Raw genomic sequence first — 14,874 nt, forward strand, 5'->3', positions numbered from 1 at the left:
GCAACCTCATATGCAGTAAGAATGTCAACTTGCAAGGCAGCCTCAATTTCAGCACAAACAGAGCAAATTTTAGTTTCAGTACAAATATCACAAGAATAAGCATCATCAAAACCAGACAATGATGGAAAATCAGATGCAAACAAATTACTACAAGTATCATCAACAATTTCAGAAATCAAATCTATTTGAAAAACATAATGTTCTTCCAAGGGTTGTTTCATGGCATCGAAAATGTTAAATTTTGTGACAATGTCACCAAATTCCATGGACATGGTTCCATCGTCAACATCAATTTTTGTCTTCGCCGTTTTCATGAACGGTCTGCCTAAAATGATGGGAGCTCTGCTTGTCTTAGCCTCTCCTTCCATGTCCAGAATGTAAAAATCTGCAGGAAAAATTAAATCGTTAACTTGGACAAGGACATCTTCAATTACCCCGGCGGGTCGAGCGTTGCTCCTGTTCGCCAATTGAATGATTAAACCTGTATGCTGCAAAGGACCAAGATTAAGGTTATTGTAAATAGAAGTAGACATAACATTAATGCCCGCTCCCAAATCAAGCATGCAATTCTCGAATTTACTATCCCCGATGGTACAAGGGACAGTAAAAGTTCCCGGATCCTTCTGCTTTTGTGGTAAGAGCTGAGTGATGGCTGAAACATTTTTCTCGCCTGTAACTTTTTCAGATGAAGGCTTTGGCTGAATAAAAGCAGAAATATTTCTTCCCAAGTTAACTCTCTCACTTCCTTTAATCCTCCTCTTATTTGTACACAAATCCTTCAGAAACTTTGCATACTTAGGAACCTGTTTAATTACATCAAGAAGCGGAATATTTACCGCAACTTTTCTAAAAACATCCAATATCTCTCTTTCCTTGTCTCCCTCCTCAATTCTTTTATTTTTCAGAACTCTATGTGGAAAGGGGACTGGTGGCACATACTCCTTTTCTTTAATTTTTTCAGATGAAACAGGTTCAGATGGAGTAGGTTCAGGTTCAGATGTTACCTCAATAATTTTTTTATTTTTTTCAGGGGCTGTTTCTGTAACCTTTCCAGATCTCAACGAAATCGCACTCACATTAGCATTAGAATCCTTTGGATTGACAACTGTTTGAGCTAGAAGCTGGTTCGACCCTTGGCCTTGCATGTTATTTATTTGAGTAGCAAGTTGTCCCATTTGGGTGTTCAAGGTCTGAATGCTAGAATCGGTCCTTTGTTGGAATTGGAGATCGTTGGCGGCCATTTGTTTGACAAGATCTTCTAAGGATGGTCCGGAAGGTGCAGGGGCAGCCACTTGAGGTGGGTTCTGTTGTGGGTTTCCATATCGAAGGTTGGGATGATTCCCCCAATTGGGATGGTATTTGTTGGTGGACAGGTCAGGAGTGTTGTTGTACCTGTTTTGATTGTAAAGGTTGGCTGCATAAGCTTGTGGCAGCTCAGTAATGGACTCGTCTCTCAGAATAGGACAAGTATCGGTCGGGTGCTCAGGAGAAGTACAAATGCCACACAAAGTTGTTGTTTGAGGTTTTACTACTGCCAGCTGTTTGACTAAGGCAGTGAGTTCGTCAATTCTGGTCTCTAAAGCTTTGTTGGAAGAAACTTGAATTTGACTCACGCCTTTGCTTTGGACAGAATTGTCTCTAGTGGTGAACTGTTGAGAATTAAGAGACATATTTTCAATAAGGGCTTTGGCAGCAGCTGGAGTTTTATCGACTAATGCTCCACCACTAGCAGCATCAAGAATGTTCCTGTCCATCGGTAACAACCCCTCATAAAAGTATTGGATGAGGAGTTGCTCAGTGATCTGGTGTTGAGGGCAGCTAGATACCAAGTGCTTGAATCTCTCCCAATACTCGGTCAGCGACTCATTATCCTGTCTAATACCACAAATCTCTTTTCTGATCGAGGCTGCTCTGGAGGCAGGGAAGTATCTCTCTAAGAACACTCTTTTTAGAGCATTCCAGCTTGTGATCGAATTTGGCTCAAGATAATATATTCAATCCTTTGCTGCACACTGCAATGAAAAAGGAAAAGCTCGAAGTTTGATATGGTCTTCAGTTATTCCTTCAGGCCTCAACGGTGTAGAGCACACAACCTGGAATTCTTTGAGATATTTATGTGGATTCTCACCTGCAAGACCATTAAACTTTGGCAACAAGTGTATCAAACCAGATTTTAGTTCAAAAGGAGTGTCAGCTTCAGGATATTCAATACACATGCCATTATAATTCACATCAGGGACAACTAACTGCCTTAAAGTTCTTTGGTCAGCCATAGTAAAAAACAAACACAATGAAGGAAAACGATTAAAATAAATTTATAAAAATAAACTAACACCGAAATTAATCTAATGACGTCAATTAAAATTTTTGAGAATTGTTTCGGAATTTTCTAAAACTATCAAAACAGAAAAAAAATCATAAAAAATAGAAAAATAAGGAATTTCGGTTTTTTAGGGCGGCATCCACTATTTATTTTATAAATAGAGGCTTTTGATTACTGATTTTTTCCTAATGAATCGACAAAAAATCGGAATAATCTGAGACAATTTGTTTAAAAACAGTTTTTTTTTTAAATCCTAAACCGCAAAAAGACCCGAACGCAAGGAAGTTAAGGCAAAAAATGCTAAAAAAAACAACACCTATGACTATAAACACGATTAATATAATCAAGAATCCCCGACAACGGCGCCAATTTTGATCCGCTGTCGCGCGCGGATCAAGAACGAGTATTTTTGACAAAACGTAGTTAGTGATAAATTGACTCGGATTATCGTTCTCACAAGGATTCTTGAATGAATTAACCAATGATAGTAACTATTAATGGGGTTTTGGTTGGTTTATGATTCGATTAAAATAAATAGATTGAAATAAGTGATTATTGAAATAAGTTGTATCAACAATTTACTGATTCGATCTTTGCCTATCATCGATTATCGTAATTCCACCGCAGATTAACTATTCCTATTCGATTATAATATCAACTGACAAGCGCAATTGATAGTATAAGTTGTATGTTCCTATTATCCGAATTAAGCAAACGGGATTAAGTTTCATGAATTAAGCAAACATGAATTAAACGGACTCGATAACGAATTAAGCAAACGAAATCGTGACTATAGTTAGGATCACACAATCAATCGGATTAAATCAATATAGCATATGTAAATCGGATTAAGCAAACAAAATAAATATATTAATATTGAAAGGAATAAAAAACCTGAATAAGAATTACTAAAATCTCAAGGTATCGGAACCCGAATACAGCAAATTGTTTGGATCGATTAGTTCTTCATGAGAATTCTTGCCAAAGCTTTCAAGTATTTCGTGAATAGTGTTGATCCTAATGTTATGCGGCTTCTAGGTATATGGAAAACAAGGAATTAGGTTTACAACCCAACTGGATCGAAAACATAACCCAAACCCAAAACTAATGACCCAAAACTTAAATAAAACTAATGCTGCAACTTCAACAAATTTTCTGGCCCTGCTACAGTCTGATTCAGCTCTTGACTTCTGAACAAAAGTTGTAGATCTTTTTCTTAGCTTTCCATCAACTGGTAGCACGTCTCAATCCGATACTCCTAGCTCAAGATATGATTTTTCTCGCGAAAGCTGCTAATGCTGAAAATTAAATACGAAAATTAAATAAGTGCAAAAATAAAATAAATTATGAAAACACATTAAAACATAAAAATAATCAAAGCAAACCGAAGAAATGCTTAAGTATAAACATGGAAGAACGTGCATCAAAATGCACTGATCAAGTAATGACCAGTACCTTTCGAATGTCAAGTCATACTATGAAAATGTGTTTTAGATAGTGTATTAGTCAAAAAGTAATGGTGTACGTGTTCCCCCTACAAGGACAAGAAGACTCAGAGGCCTTAGTAGGTTTATAACGTGGTATGATGGTTAGGGCTTTCCCACAACAGCGAGAAGACATGTTCGGTGATGTTTTGAGGTAATTTAGGAGTCCTGGTCACGTGAGGTGAGAGGCCCTGCAAATGATTGTGATGCTTTGGAGAAAGTGTTTGGTTATGGTATATGTCATGTGTTGTGACCTTAGTAAGTGTTATGCTTTTTTAGGGTGTAAATAATGTTCTTCTAAGAGCGTAATGCTCAGAGGTGAAAATGCATGTATTGCTTAAGATCAGTCCTCTTCTCCTACATAAGATATGTTTTTTATATAGGCGACTTGAGCCTAGGATTCTCTTGGGAAGGGTCACCATCCACTGTTAGCCAAGAAATTCCAATATGCAAATTTGACAAGGGAATCAACTAGTATTTCTTCATTAACACAAGGAAAGTTACATGCCTTCTGACTAGAGTCCTTGTTTGAATAATATCAGCATTCGACATTGAAGGATTTGGTTTGGTACTTAGAGAAATTTCCAAGAGTTTGATTATTCACCAATCCGACAGTTCGAATGAGGTTTGACTAAAGCAGATTCAAATTCAAACTAGATAATCATCTTTTGTCTTATCCAAAACACCAAAGACACGTGGAGATCAATTGAAGGTAGTCCAAGCATGCATAGGTGATGTGTCGGACGAAAGACAGTTGAACATTGAAGACAATTAGTTCCGTAGTACTATAAATAAGGATTATAGTGCTAGGACTCAGGGTGGACAAATCATTGTAAACTTCAATACAAACTCAAAGTACCCATACACAAGAGAGAAACGAGTCTCTGAAGAAAATGTATTTTCCTACCAATTTCTTACCTTTTGCAAATAAAGTTCTTTTTCGTTTAATCTACGCTTAATTATTTTCCTTTTCTATTCAATTTACAAATTCCGACTTAGTCGAAATCCTAGATACATTTACTTTCAAACTCAATCATTTTTACAAAGTAGTCAACATTTAATTCAAGTATCCGACAACATTAATGCACGCTTCCTTTTTCCCACAACCTTGGCACAAACTTGCCCCAGTATTTACTAGTTTGGTCCTTCAAGTCATAAATTTAAAACTAAATAGTTCTTTACCAAAAACACTGGTGAATAAATTGGCACACCCGGTGGGACATGTTTGTGAAAATTTTCACATTATTTCCATTAAAAAGTGTTGTATTTCATTTCTTAGTTGTGAATCTTTCTTGCGTCGAATGATTTTTCTACATCTAGACTTTTATGCGCTTGAGAAGTGGTAGAACTTTAGCCGTAAAGTTTCTCTCCAAGAACACGCCACTTCCCTAAAATAAAATTTTATATACTAAATAACATGTCCACCGATAGTCGGAACAACAGACATCACAAATCCCATAGGGACCAATGAACCTATCCTCACCTAAGTAATGAGTGTCGCATCGATGCTAAGGGTAGTGGTTTCATTTCCTTTGGCAACAAGCATTCCAACAACCCCCAGACCCACACATACTATTATATGAGATCCAAGGCCTCCTTATATGCCAGTTTTTATGAACCCACTGGTTTCTAGGGATTTCCCTTATGGTATGTCAACTGCGATGATGGAAAGATTATAGAGTAACGCGTCAACGTATGTAGATAATAATGCAATGATATTGTCTCCTTTAAATTCGTGTGTGGCGTCAAGATCCTCCATTATCAACCCTGGTCGAATAACACAACTTGGATGGACTGGGTTTTCCCTTCCAAATACATTTGTCCTAACAACGAATTCCATGTTGTCCATAAGATAACAAATGGATAAAAGTGACCACGAGATGGTTAGCATGCTTAATTGAAAAATTGGTATAGTATTCAATCTCCTAATTCATAAAACTAACCAAAGTCACCAACTATAGGCCAACCAAATGGGTCGAATAATCGATTTTTTGGTGCCCTTCAGGCCCAGGCACAACTAATTCCTTAAAATGTGTCAACCCGACAAATAGGAATACCTAACAATAGGGGTTGCTCCTATTAATCAAGGGCAATAGAAGCATGGGGGACTTAGACCTTTCGAACCTTTTGTAGTTAGGGGAGGAGAAGAGCATATAGGTAAAGTTAACCGATGGATAGTCATGGTGGCTAGGAACCAAGATGTTGAGGAGGTAGTCATGAATATTCAACAAGATAACCTAAGGGGGAAAAATAATTTAATCCACATAGTTAAAATCATCCAAGCCCCGCATACATAAGCCAAATTCCGTGTCTCATTTGTCCGAATATGTGTTGCAAGAAAATCTCCCTAGGGGATGGAAAGTCCCTAAATTCACCAAGTTCGTAGGAGACACAAGTTAGTCAACTGTCGAACATATTGCTCGATACCAAACTGAAGCATGTGATATAGCAAAATAATGAGAATTTGAAAATGAGATTTTTCCTAAATTCTCTAACAAAAAATGCTTTTCCATGGTTCATAACACTTTCCCCTAATTCCATACACAATTGGAACCAATTGGAGAGAGTGTTACATGAATAATTTTATATGGGGAAGTCAAAGATTAGTCTCAAATAATTGCGCTAGAGAAAAGAAACTGGAAAAGTGGAAAAAATTTAAAATAGATAAACTCGTATATATATATATATATATATATATATATATATATATATATATATATATATATATATATATATATATATATATATATATATATATATATATATATATATATATATATATATATATATATATATATATATATATATATATATATATATGATTCAATAATAGTTTGGAGATTAAGCGTAGATATGTATTACAGATTAAACAATTGTTGTAATGTACAAGGGCATGTTGCATTAAGCCAAATAATAGTATGGATACTCTGAAAATATCTAAAGTCTTTCTTTTCTTTTCCTATTGTTGTGATAAGGTAACAAGCGATGGAAAGTGCTGATGTTAGCATGCTTTCCAAGCTTTCCATCCGTAAGTTTTCTTTCCTTGAGCATTCTTGCATAAGAAGCATATACAATAGTACTCTTTGCTTCACTATTAGGATAATTTGATAATTTGTAGTACAGTGACCATGGAGCTGCTGAGTCGATCAACCTGTTTCAAATTACAATTTTCCATTATCATCAACAACTTATAAATATTTTAACAACAATATTCCATAAATATATAGAAAATGTCTTACCAATCCTTAGGTATTGTTGTTACTATATGAATAAAATCACAACCAGTAGCCGGAAACTCATTAAAAATGACCCATTCTGGCTTGTTGTCATCCAAGCAATTGGATAATTGATGAAAAGTCACCACCTATAAATAAGATATATAAAATATTTTATAATACAAAAATGAAAAGTGAAAGATGATATTATAGAGAATACATAATAAATATCTCAACATACCTTATTTCCTTCCAATGTGATGTAATTTCCAGTAGTATCTAAATGTGCTACGTGCATGAAATATCCACCAAGAATAGACTTTCTTATGTTGACAGTATTGTTAATGTCAATCCTACATAAATCTAATTTGAATCTAGCCATCATGATATATTCCAACTCTTGTCTAATATTATCTGCTTCTTTTAATGTCCAATAACTAATAAAATTATCATTGCACCAAGAGAGATCCTCGTCTGAAAAACATATAACACATGTTTATGATTAGTACTATTATTGTTTTTAATTAATTAATGAAGGAAGAAATTAGAAATATGCTCTTACTATTTTGTTTGTATGCGCGGTAGATGTTCAAGAATGTGAGATGATCTCCATGAATGCTGTGAAACTTAACTTTTACTTCTTTTTGTTCCTCTCTTGATCCGACAAAGCAATTGGGTACTAAACAAACAAAGAAATAGATTATCACTTAGGAATTCAAACCTCGCAACGAAACGAAGCAGTTGTTAAATACTGTACCATTATGTTTTCACAAAACCATTATTTAAAAAGTTCAAATAACGAATAAAACATACCTGAGAGCATGGAAGAAATTGATAGTATCTCTTGTGAACAATTGAATTCAGGACTAATAACCAGCATCTTTGACATTCGTGGTTCCAAGGGAAACACACTCATAACCTCACCAATATTTGTTATCTTGCAATCTCTATCAAATGCACCCAAGTATGCCAATTCTTCAAAAGCGCACACTAGATTCTCAACATCAGGAAAGTCAACATAACCAAAACACAAAAAATCATATACATCAGGTTTCCAAAAAGATAAAATCATGTTGGAAAGATTTAATCTCCAAATTTCAGGACATGTCTCTAGATCAAAATTATTGTTGAAACTTTCTTCTGTATAAAGCCGAAAACATTTCCCCCTTCGTCCATCACTAGTACTTCTACTAGCATGCTCTGATCTCATATTTGCACTTGCTTTTGATATTGTCGACGTTACTAGAGACTCCATACGTAGTTTATTGTCAAAAACATTTTTCTTAACAAATCCTGAGTCAACAACATACGAAATACCATCCATTGATAAGGAAGATTCTACTATATTTGTTGTTACCACAATCTTTCTTCCAGAACATGGTTCAAAAATCTTGTGTTGCATTGTTGCTGGTAGACAAGAATATAGTGGAACCAGTTTCATAGGACCCACAAGATTCTTTAGATTACATATTTCTTTTGATATTTTGTTGCATGCATCTTCTACCTCTCCCTCTTCACTCAAAAACACAAGTACATCTCCAGGAGGTTCATGTCTATGTATATTCACCACAGTCTTTGTAACAGCATCCAAGTAATTATTCCTATCAACTTCTTCATCACTTGTATAAACAATTTCCACAGGATGTAACCTTCCAGGAACTTTCATAATATGAAGAGCAAGAAAATAGAGAGAAATTACCTGTGTGGATTTTCCGGAACCAGTTTGAGCAACAAGAGCCAAAACTTGGTTAGCCCTAAAAGCATTCAAAAACTGATCTCTGTGCTGCCAGATTGCGAGCTTCTTCCTCTTTTCTAAAATCTCAACTGAATAAGGTCTTCCACTCCATCGATTCAATATGTTAGCAACTTTCGAATTTTCCATCACCACAAAACTTCACAACTGCTAATATGGAATGAAAAACAAACTAAAGGTGTTAATAATAATAACAAATAACTACTTCGTTTACGTATATATAGAAAAATAACAGATACCAATAAATATAGAAAAATAACCTAATTTTCGCATAATCTGGATATTTTAAATTTAAATTTGATTTTAAACCTCGACAAGTAGATAGATTGGATATATTTTATAAATAAGATTTAATATATTTTAAAAGTTTAATTTGTTACAAATAAACCAACGAATGAGCTGTGTTTATTATAATTTATAATATTATATCTTTTAAAAAAATCATGAGTAAAACTTATATTTAATTTAATTTATGTTTTTATTAAAGATTACTTACAATTTTTTTATAAGTAAGAAAATATTATATATTATAAATATTTTCATGAAGATGACATTAACTTATATGCAATCAAGGTAATGTATTATTATCCTTACATTAACTTAAATATTTTTTATGAAGATTACAAATTTAATTGTTATATATTTAAAATTTTGAGGATTACAAAAGTTTATCACTATATGTGATAAAAAAATTAACATTTTATTTTTTTTAATTTATTTGAAAAATATTCTCTATTTTATCCGATTTTAGAACATATTTTTTTAAAAGCAAATATAATATTTACGAATAAAAACAAATAAAATTCCTACAAAATACAAAAATTAGGTTAGCACCAAGCACAACAAATACAAGTTGTTTAAGAACTTTTCGATCAATGTATTCTATTTTGTCATTATCGATGTTGGTTGGTTTAGATGTCACTCATTTGCTTTGCCAATTAATGATTGTAGAAACAATCTCACAAATACCTCTTCCTCCTTAGTTTTCTGGAGCTTCTAGCGTATCAAAAATCTCATAGAACATTGTGAGATGTGTATATGGATTTTCATTGTCTAATCATGTGATTGGGTTAACATAAAGAATTTGTAACAATCATGTTTTCATTTTTGTTTGACAGACATTCCTTTGTGGTCTAACTATGTGTGTCAGTCGTCTCAGACTATTTTAGCATGGCATGTTACCAACATTGTTTCCATTATTTTCATTATTATCATTGTTGTTATCCTGATTGGTGTTGTTATCCATATCAGCTATGGTTTTTTGCTTTGAAACATAATACTCTTCTAGATCTTATAACTTGATTTGCAACTTTTTCTTTATGTTATTACAAATGTTTCTGTGTGCACTTCTTTCAATTTCGGGATCGAACAGAAGTTGTTATGTTGAATCCTTACCTCGCATTAAAAAGTAATGACAAAACTAACATGATTAGTAGGTTAGTGACTATAAACGAAATATGCACTATTGACATATATATACAGAAAACTTAAAATGATAAAAAGCTATTGCAATGCTTTCGGTCTCCGACAATGATACCATTTGTGTTGCAGTTATTTCTATTACTTTAAGTTTGGTTTATCTTATCCAAAGATTGATTGTTTGGTGAGTAATTGAAATGTAAAATAACAGAAAATAAACTTTCGGTGTTTCAATAGTGAAAACACTTTGTTGCGGTTAGAATTCATTTACTTATTCTTATGTAGCATTCTTAACTAGTAATATCTCATCCTAATGAGTTATTATTATTACCGTTTGGGACTCTCATCACAGTAATATTTCGTGGTAGTTTAGGAGTCCTGCTCACATGAGACTATAAGTCCCTCAAACGAGACATTTGACCTACTTGGGCAGGACTACCGTCGAACTCATGCAAGACTTGTTATCAAGCCTCTCAAACTGAAAATTTATCGCAACTCTCATGCATAATTCTTATGTCTTGTATCTCCCAAGGACACATTAAGTCCCTCAAACGAGAGCTTAGTTAGCATAGAAAGTCTTAGTTTAAATTATAAAAATCAAACTGTAATATATTCTGCTAAACTTAAAAGAAAGAAAAAATGTTTTTGAAGATTTAGAAAACCAAAAGTGAAAGGAAAAAAAATAAAAATAGGTTTCATAATATGGGTTTCATCAAATTTGTAGTATGGCTAGATAGTTGAAGCCGTGCCAAATCAAACGACGAGGTCTAGGAGATGTCACATTATCTCTGATTTATATATTCAACATTAATAACATATTAGTATAAACTAATATAATTTTCTATATAATATAGAATTAATAATTATTAATTGTTTTATCTTTTGTTAATATAATAAAAATTTTATTCATATTGTATTAATTATTAATATCATTTTCACATTTTTATAATTATTTTTCATTAACTATTAATATACTAATATATTTACTATTAATATTTTTATTTAATTATTCATATTGTATTAATTATTAATTTATTCACTATTAATATTGTATTATTAATAAATTATATAACTAATAATTAGTTTATTTAATTATAGTATTATTTAATTATTTAGTTATATTTATAATAAATAATATACTACTCTTAAAAGTTAATTTTATATTTTATTATTCTATTATTTTAAAATTAATAAAAGGAACTTAGTAAAACACAAACAAATGGCAAGGACTATTTGGAGGACAAAAATGGGGTCAATGTTCTTCATTAATGCGATCAATATTAGATTATGATATTACGAATGTTTGGTTTGTAATCGATGTAAGACTCTTAACACCCCTCTCGCGTTTAGGATTTATGTTTGGGACGTAGAACTAAATGGTTGGGGCTAACTCAACCCTACAAAATAAACTTGTAAGATGATGATTGTCTCCACTTATAAACACATGTTCAGACCACCGACTGTCTGATGCAGAACTCTTAACAAATCATATAGTCATGCAATTAGACTGAAAAATATACACTTTCATGATCCACTAAAGTGTGGACTTGAATTACGGTCGATCAATCAACCATTTGAAATTCTACCCATAGAAAAAATGTTGTGACTATGAGAAATTTTAAACTTTTCATAAGTCTTATTCTCATGTCTTTGTTGCATGTTTTGGCGTACATCAAGAGTATCTAGTGCATATACCTAATTTATAGTTAGAGTCTACAACGAATAATTCCCAGTAGTCCCAACAAGGATTATTGACCCAATTATGAAGGAGATATGGTTTGCCACAATTCAAGCATATGAAAACTAAATATAAAGATCGTCTAGGTCGTACCAACTTCCTGTTAGAATTAATTCATTTTCAATAATTTATAGGTAAAATTTGATAGAGGGTATTTTAGTATTTCTCATTAAGTCTCAATTGTATTTAAGCAAGTAAGTGGTGTGAACAAATAGTAACTTTATTCCTTTTGCAGTCTGTATGTGCAACCATTTTATAATTATTTTAAGAGTACTGAAATGGATCCATAATTGAATCATTTTAATACTATTGACCTTTATGCATGAATATAGTGTTAAATAACAATTCTAAGTTAAATGGATCCATAATTGAATCATGAAGGAAATCACTTTCATAGTAGTATTTTAAGTACTCTTAAATGTCTTAGAGTCAACGCGCGTTAATATTCAGTATAATTTAGCATATTTCGAGTTTACACAAGACCGGTGAAAACTCAATTGTAGGGAAGATTTGAAATCTTTAATTTTTATTAAAGAGGATGTACTTTTGTAATGTGTTTTTCTGAATCTGAAATGATCAATTTATAGGGCAAGTAATGTTGTTTCACAAGGTTGCGACCTATTATGAAACTCGCATTTTCAGCAATAAATTTTACTAATGTTGTAACTTTTTTCCTACTACGGTACTTCATGCAGTGTTACTTATTTCAAATTTAAAAACAAACATAAGCAACGACCATTAAAAATAGGAGCAACGACCACTGCCATGTATGGCAACTTGTCGCCATATGTCGCTTGTCGGAGTGCCCCCTATAATGTCGTGAGTAGTCTGATTGCTCAGATGCATCGTGCCTAAGTGCTTAAGTGTTGCCTACAGGTCTCCAGTAGCGCCTATACGCCCACACTCATGTCCTCAGATATGCACCTAGAGCTGGTGGTTTCGGTGTCGCCACCAGCAAATGGGGAGTGTAGAGGAGACAAGTGACATAAAACTTGGGACCACCATATTTGTCCATATGACACTTTATCCTCTTTATCTCTTTTGTTGAGTTAATTAATATAACTTTTTATAATGTCTTTTAAAGTGAGTGATACTTTCTATGTGAGACTATTTCCAATGCATTAATTACCCATTTTTTTACTTGTATATTTTCTTGTCATTGTAGAACATACTAATGGTAATTAGTATTGTTATTAATTACAAAAATCCCTAATTGTTATAATAATGACAAGACCAATTCCAAAAAAAGAGACCAAGAATATTAATAAAGTTAACTATATTTCAATTTGACTATAACCATAGTAAGGACAACACAAAGTCTAATCAAATTGTTAGGTAGCAATGTTTTGAACATGTTATCCCCTATGATTAGATCGACATTACTTGTAACACCCTAAACCCCAAAACACTTATTTTATAAAAATATGTCGAATAATTTTAACTCAACGATAGGGTGTGACATGTTTTCTCAACATAAAACATATTTTTCAAAAATCATAATAAAACAGAGGAATTCAAAATATCATTTCAACTTTAATTGTCTCAAATTATAACTCACTTCATCTAAATAAAAGAAGTTCAATTAAACAACTAGCCAAAGATAAATAGAAAAGGTAACCCATCTCAGTCCTACACTATTAGAGTGACTCGCAGAACTAAAATAAACTCAAAGCGATAAACTACGAAGAAGGCCGCTACGCCATCCTCTAACTCAACAACAACTAAGGATCCTCTACTTGAGTATTTGTACCACAGAAGTAAAGAATAACACGGAAATAAATTTGGGGTGACAATACATTCATAAATGTTAATGGTGTATAAAGCATTAAGGATAACTCGCTCAATCATCAAACGTATAATCATCCATAACAATCACCATTCACCAACGCAATTATGTATGCAATGCAATCAACACCTCTACTCCAATGCATATGGTACCAAGTTTTGAATATCAGAGTTACGTTATTAATTTATCCATCCACTGATGGTTCCTCTATGAACCTGATTCCTCTCTAAACCAAAACTCATTGCAATTCCCTACTTCTGAACCTAGAACTCGTCATTGGACTGAAGTCCCTGACTCGTCACTGGTCCCCACTTCTAAACCAGAAACTTGTCTCTAGACCTAAGTCCATACATATATCTTGACATATATGTTGCATGAAAAGCAATAGACAATATCGATGAAAAAATCATCGTTGGTTCATTTCTGAACCCACATTATCGCCAATATAAGGCCACCACAGTAGCTCTTTTGTCATACCCTAAATTTTAGCCTGAGTTTACACTCATATCAATATAGCATTAATCAATCCATTTTTTCGTGCATTTATTCCTTAAAAGGGTTTATCAGGGTTTGGATGAAAATTCAGGAGTTTTGGTATTTTATCTGATCTTGATGACGTTCATTCAGTCATCTGTTGATTGAGAAGTTAAAAGATTTGATTTCTCAATATTAGTGCATCGTTTATTTCCATTTCATAATGATTTCAGAGGATCGGAGGGTGACAATCAAGAGTATTATCTTTATCTGAATCCTTTATAAGTCTTGTTTATGTTTAAGAATGAAAAGCAAGTGGCTCAAGAGAGATTCATCTGCATCGGATTGTCCATTCATGTTTATTTAGTCAGCAATTCAGTAGATTCACGAGACGTTTGCATTTTATAGTTGTCATGACATGTATTTCATTTTGTATAACACTTGAAATATCAGCTAATAAACTTTTCGGATCTACAGATAGACCGGTCGAATTGTTTCTCAATTGTAGGTCAAATTAGCGTGCAAAAAATTTCAAAATTAAGCTTAGAGACGTCAGTTTTATTAATCTACGGTTCACGCAGTTTAACTTGACGTGCTCGGTTTAATTTCTCGACTACCTTTTCAATCACATTTCGATCAGCCTGAGTCTTTTAACCGATCATTTTTATTTTAAAATTTTATC

At 33.1% G+C, this 14,874-nt stretch overlaps 1 protein-coding gene across 1 annotated transcript; it reads right to left on the bottom strand.

Annotated features, from left to right (window-relative positions):
- Window positions 1-6,744: 6,744 nt before the first annotated feature.
- On the bottom strand, window positions 6,745-8,904 carry LOC127096522 (probable pre-mRNA-splicing factor ATP-dependent RNA helicase DEAH3). Its single transcript, XM_051035083.1, has 5 exons — window positions 7,836-8,904; window positions 7,585-7,701; window positions 7,264-7,496; window positions 7,047-7,171; window positions 6,745-6,958 (listed from the first exon to the last, which is right to left on the bottom strand). Exons 1-5 carry the CDS (start codon window positions 8,902-8,904, stop codon window positions 6,745-6,747), a joined length of 1,758 nt encoding a protein of 585 aa, XP_050891040.1.
- Between the last annotated feature and the right edge of the window lie 5,970 nt (window positions 8,905-14,874).

The sequence above is a fragment of the Lathyrus oleraceus genome, chromosome 6, assembly GCF_024323335.1.
Source record: "Lathyrus oleraceus cultivar Zhongwan6 chromosome 6, CAAS_Psat_ZW6_1.0, whole genome shotgun sequence".
NCBI classification, from domain to species: Eukaryota; Viridiplantae; Streptophyta; class Magnoliopsida; order Fabales; family Fabaceae; genus Lathyrus; species Lathyrus oleraceus.

What these genes read in the sequence shown, in the direction of transcription:
- LOC127096522 (XM_051035083.1), bottom strand. Translation starts at nt 8,904, where the DNA reads ATGGAAAATTCGAAAGTTGCTAACATATTGAATCGATGGAGTGGAAGA. An exon ending in AATTTCTTCCATGCTCTCAG is followed by an intron (nt 7,702 to 7,835) that starts GTATGTTTTATT and finishes TTGTTTGTTTAG; the next exon opens with TACCCAATTGCTTTGTCGGA. An exon ending in TCACATTGGAAGGAAATAAG is followed by an intron (nt 7,172 to 7,263) that starts GTATGTTGAGAT and finishes TCTTATTTATAG; the next exon opens with GTGGTGACTTTTCATCAATT.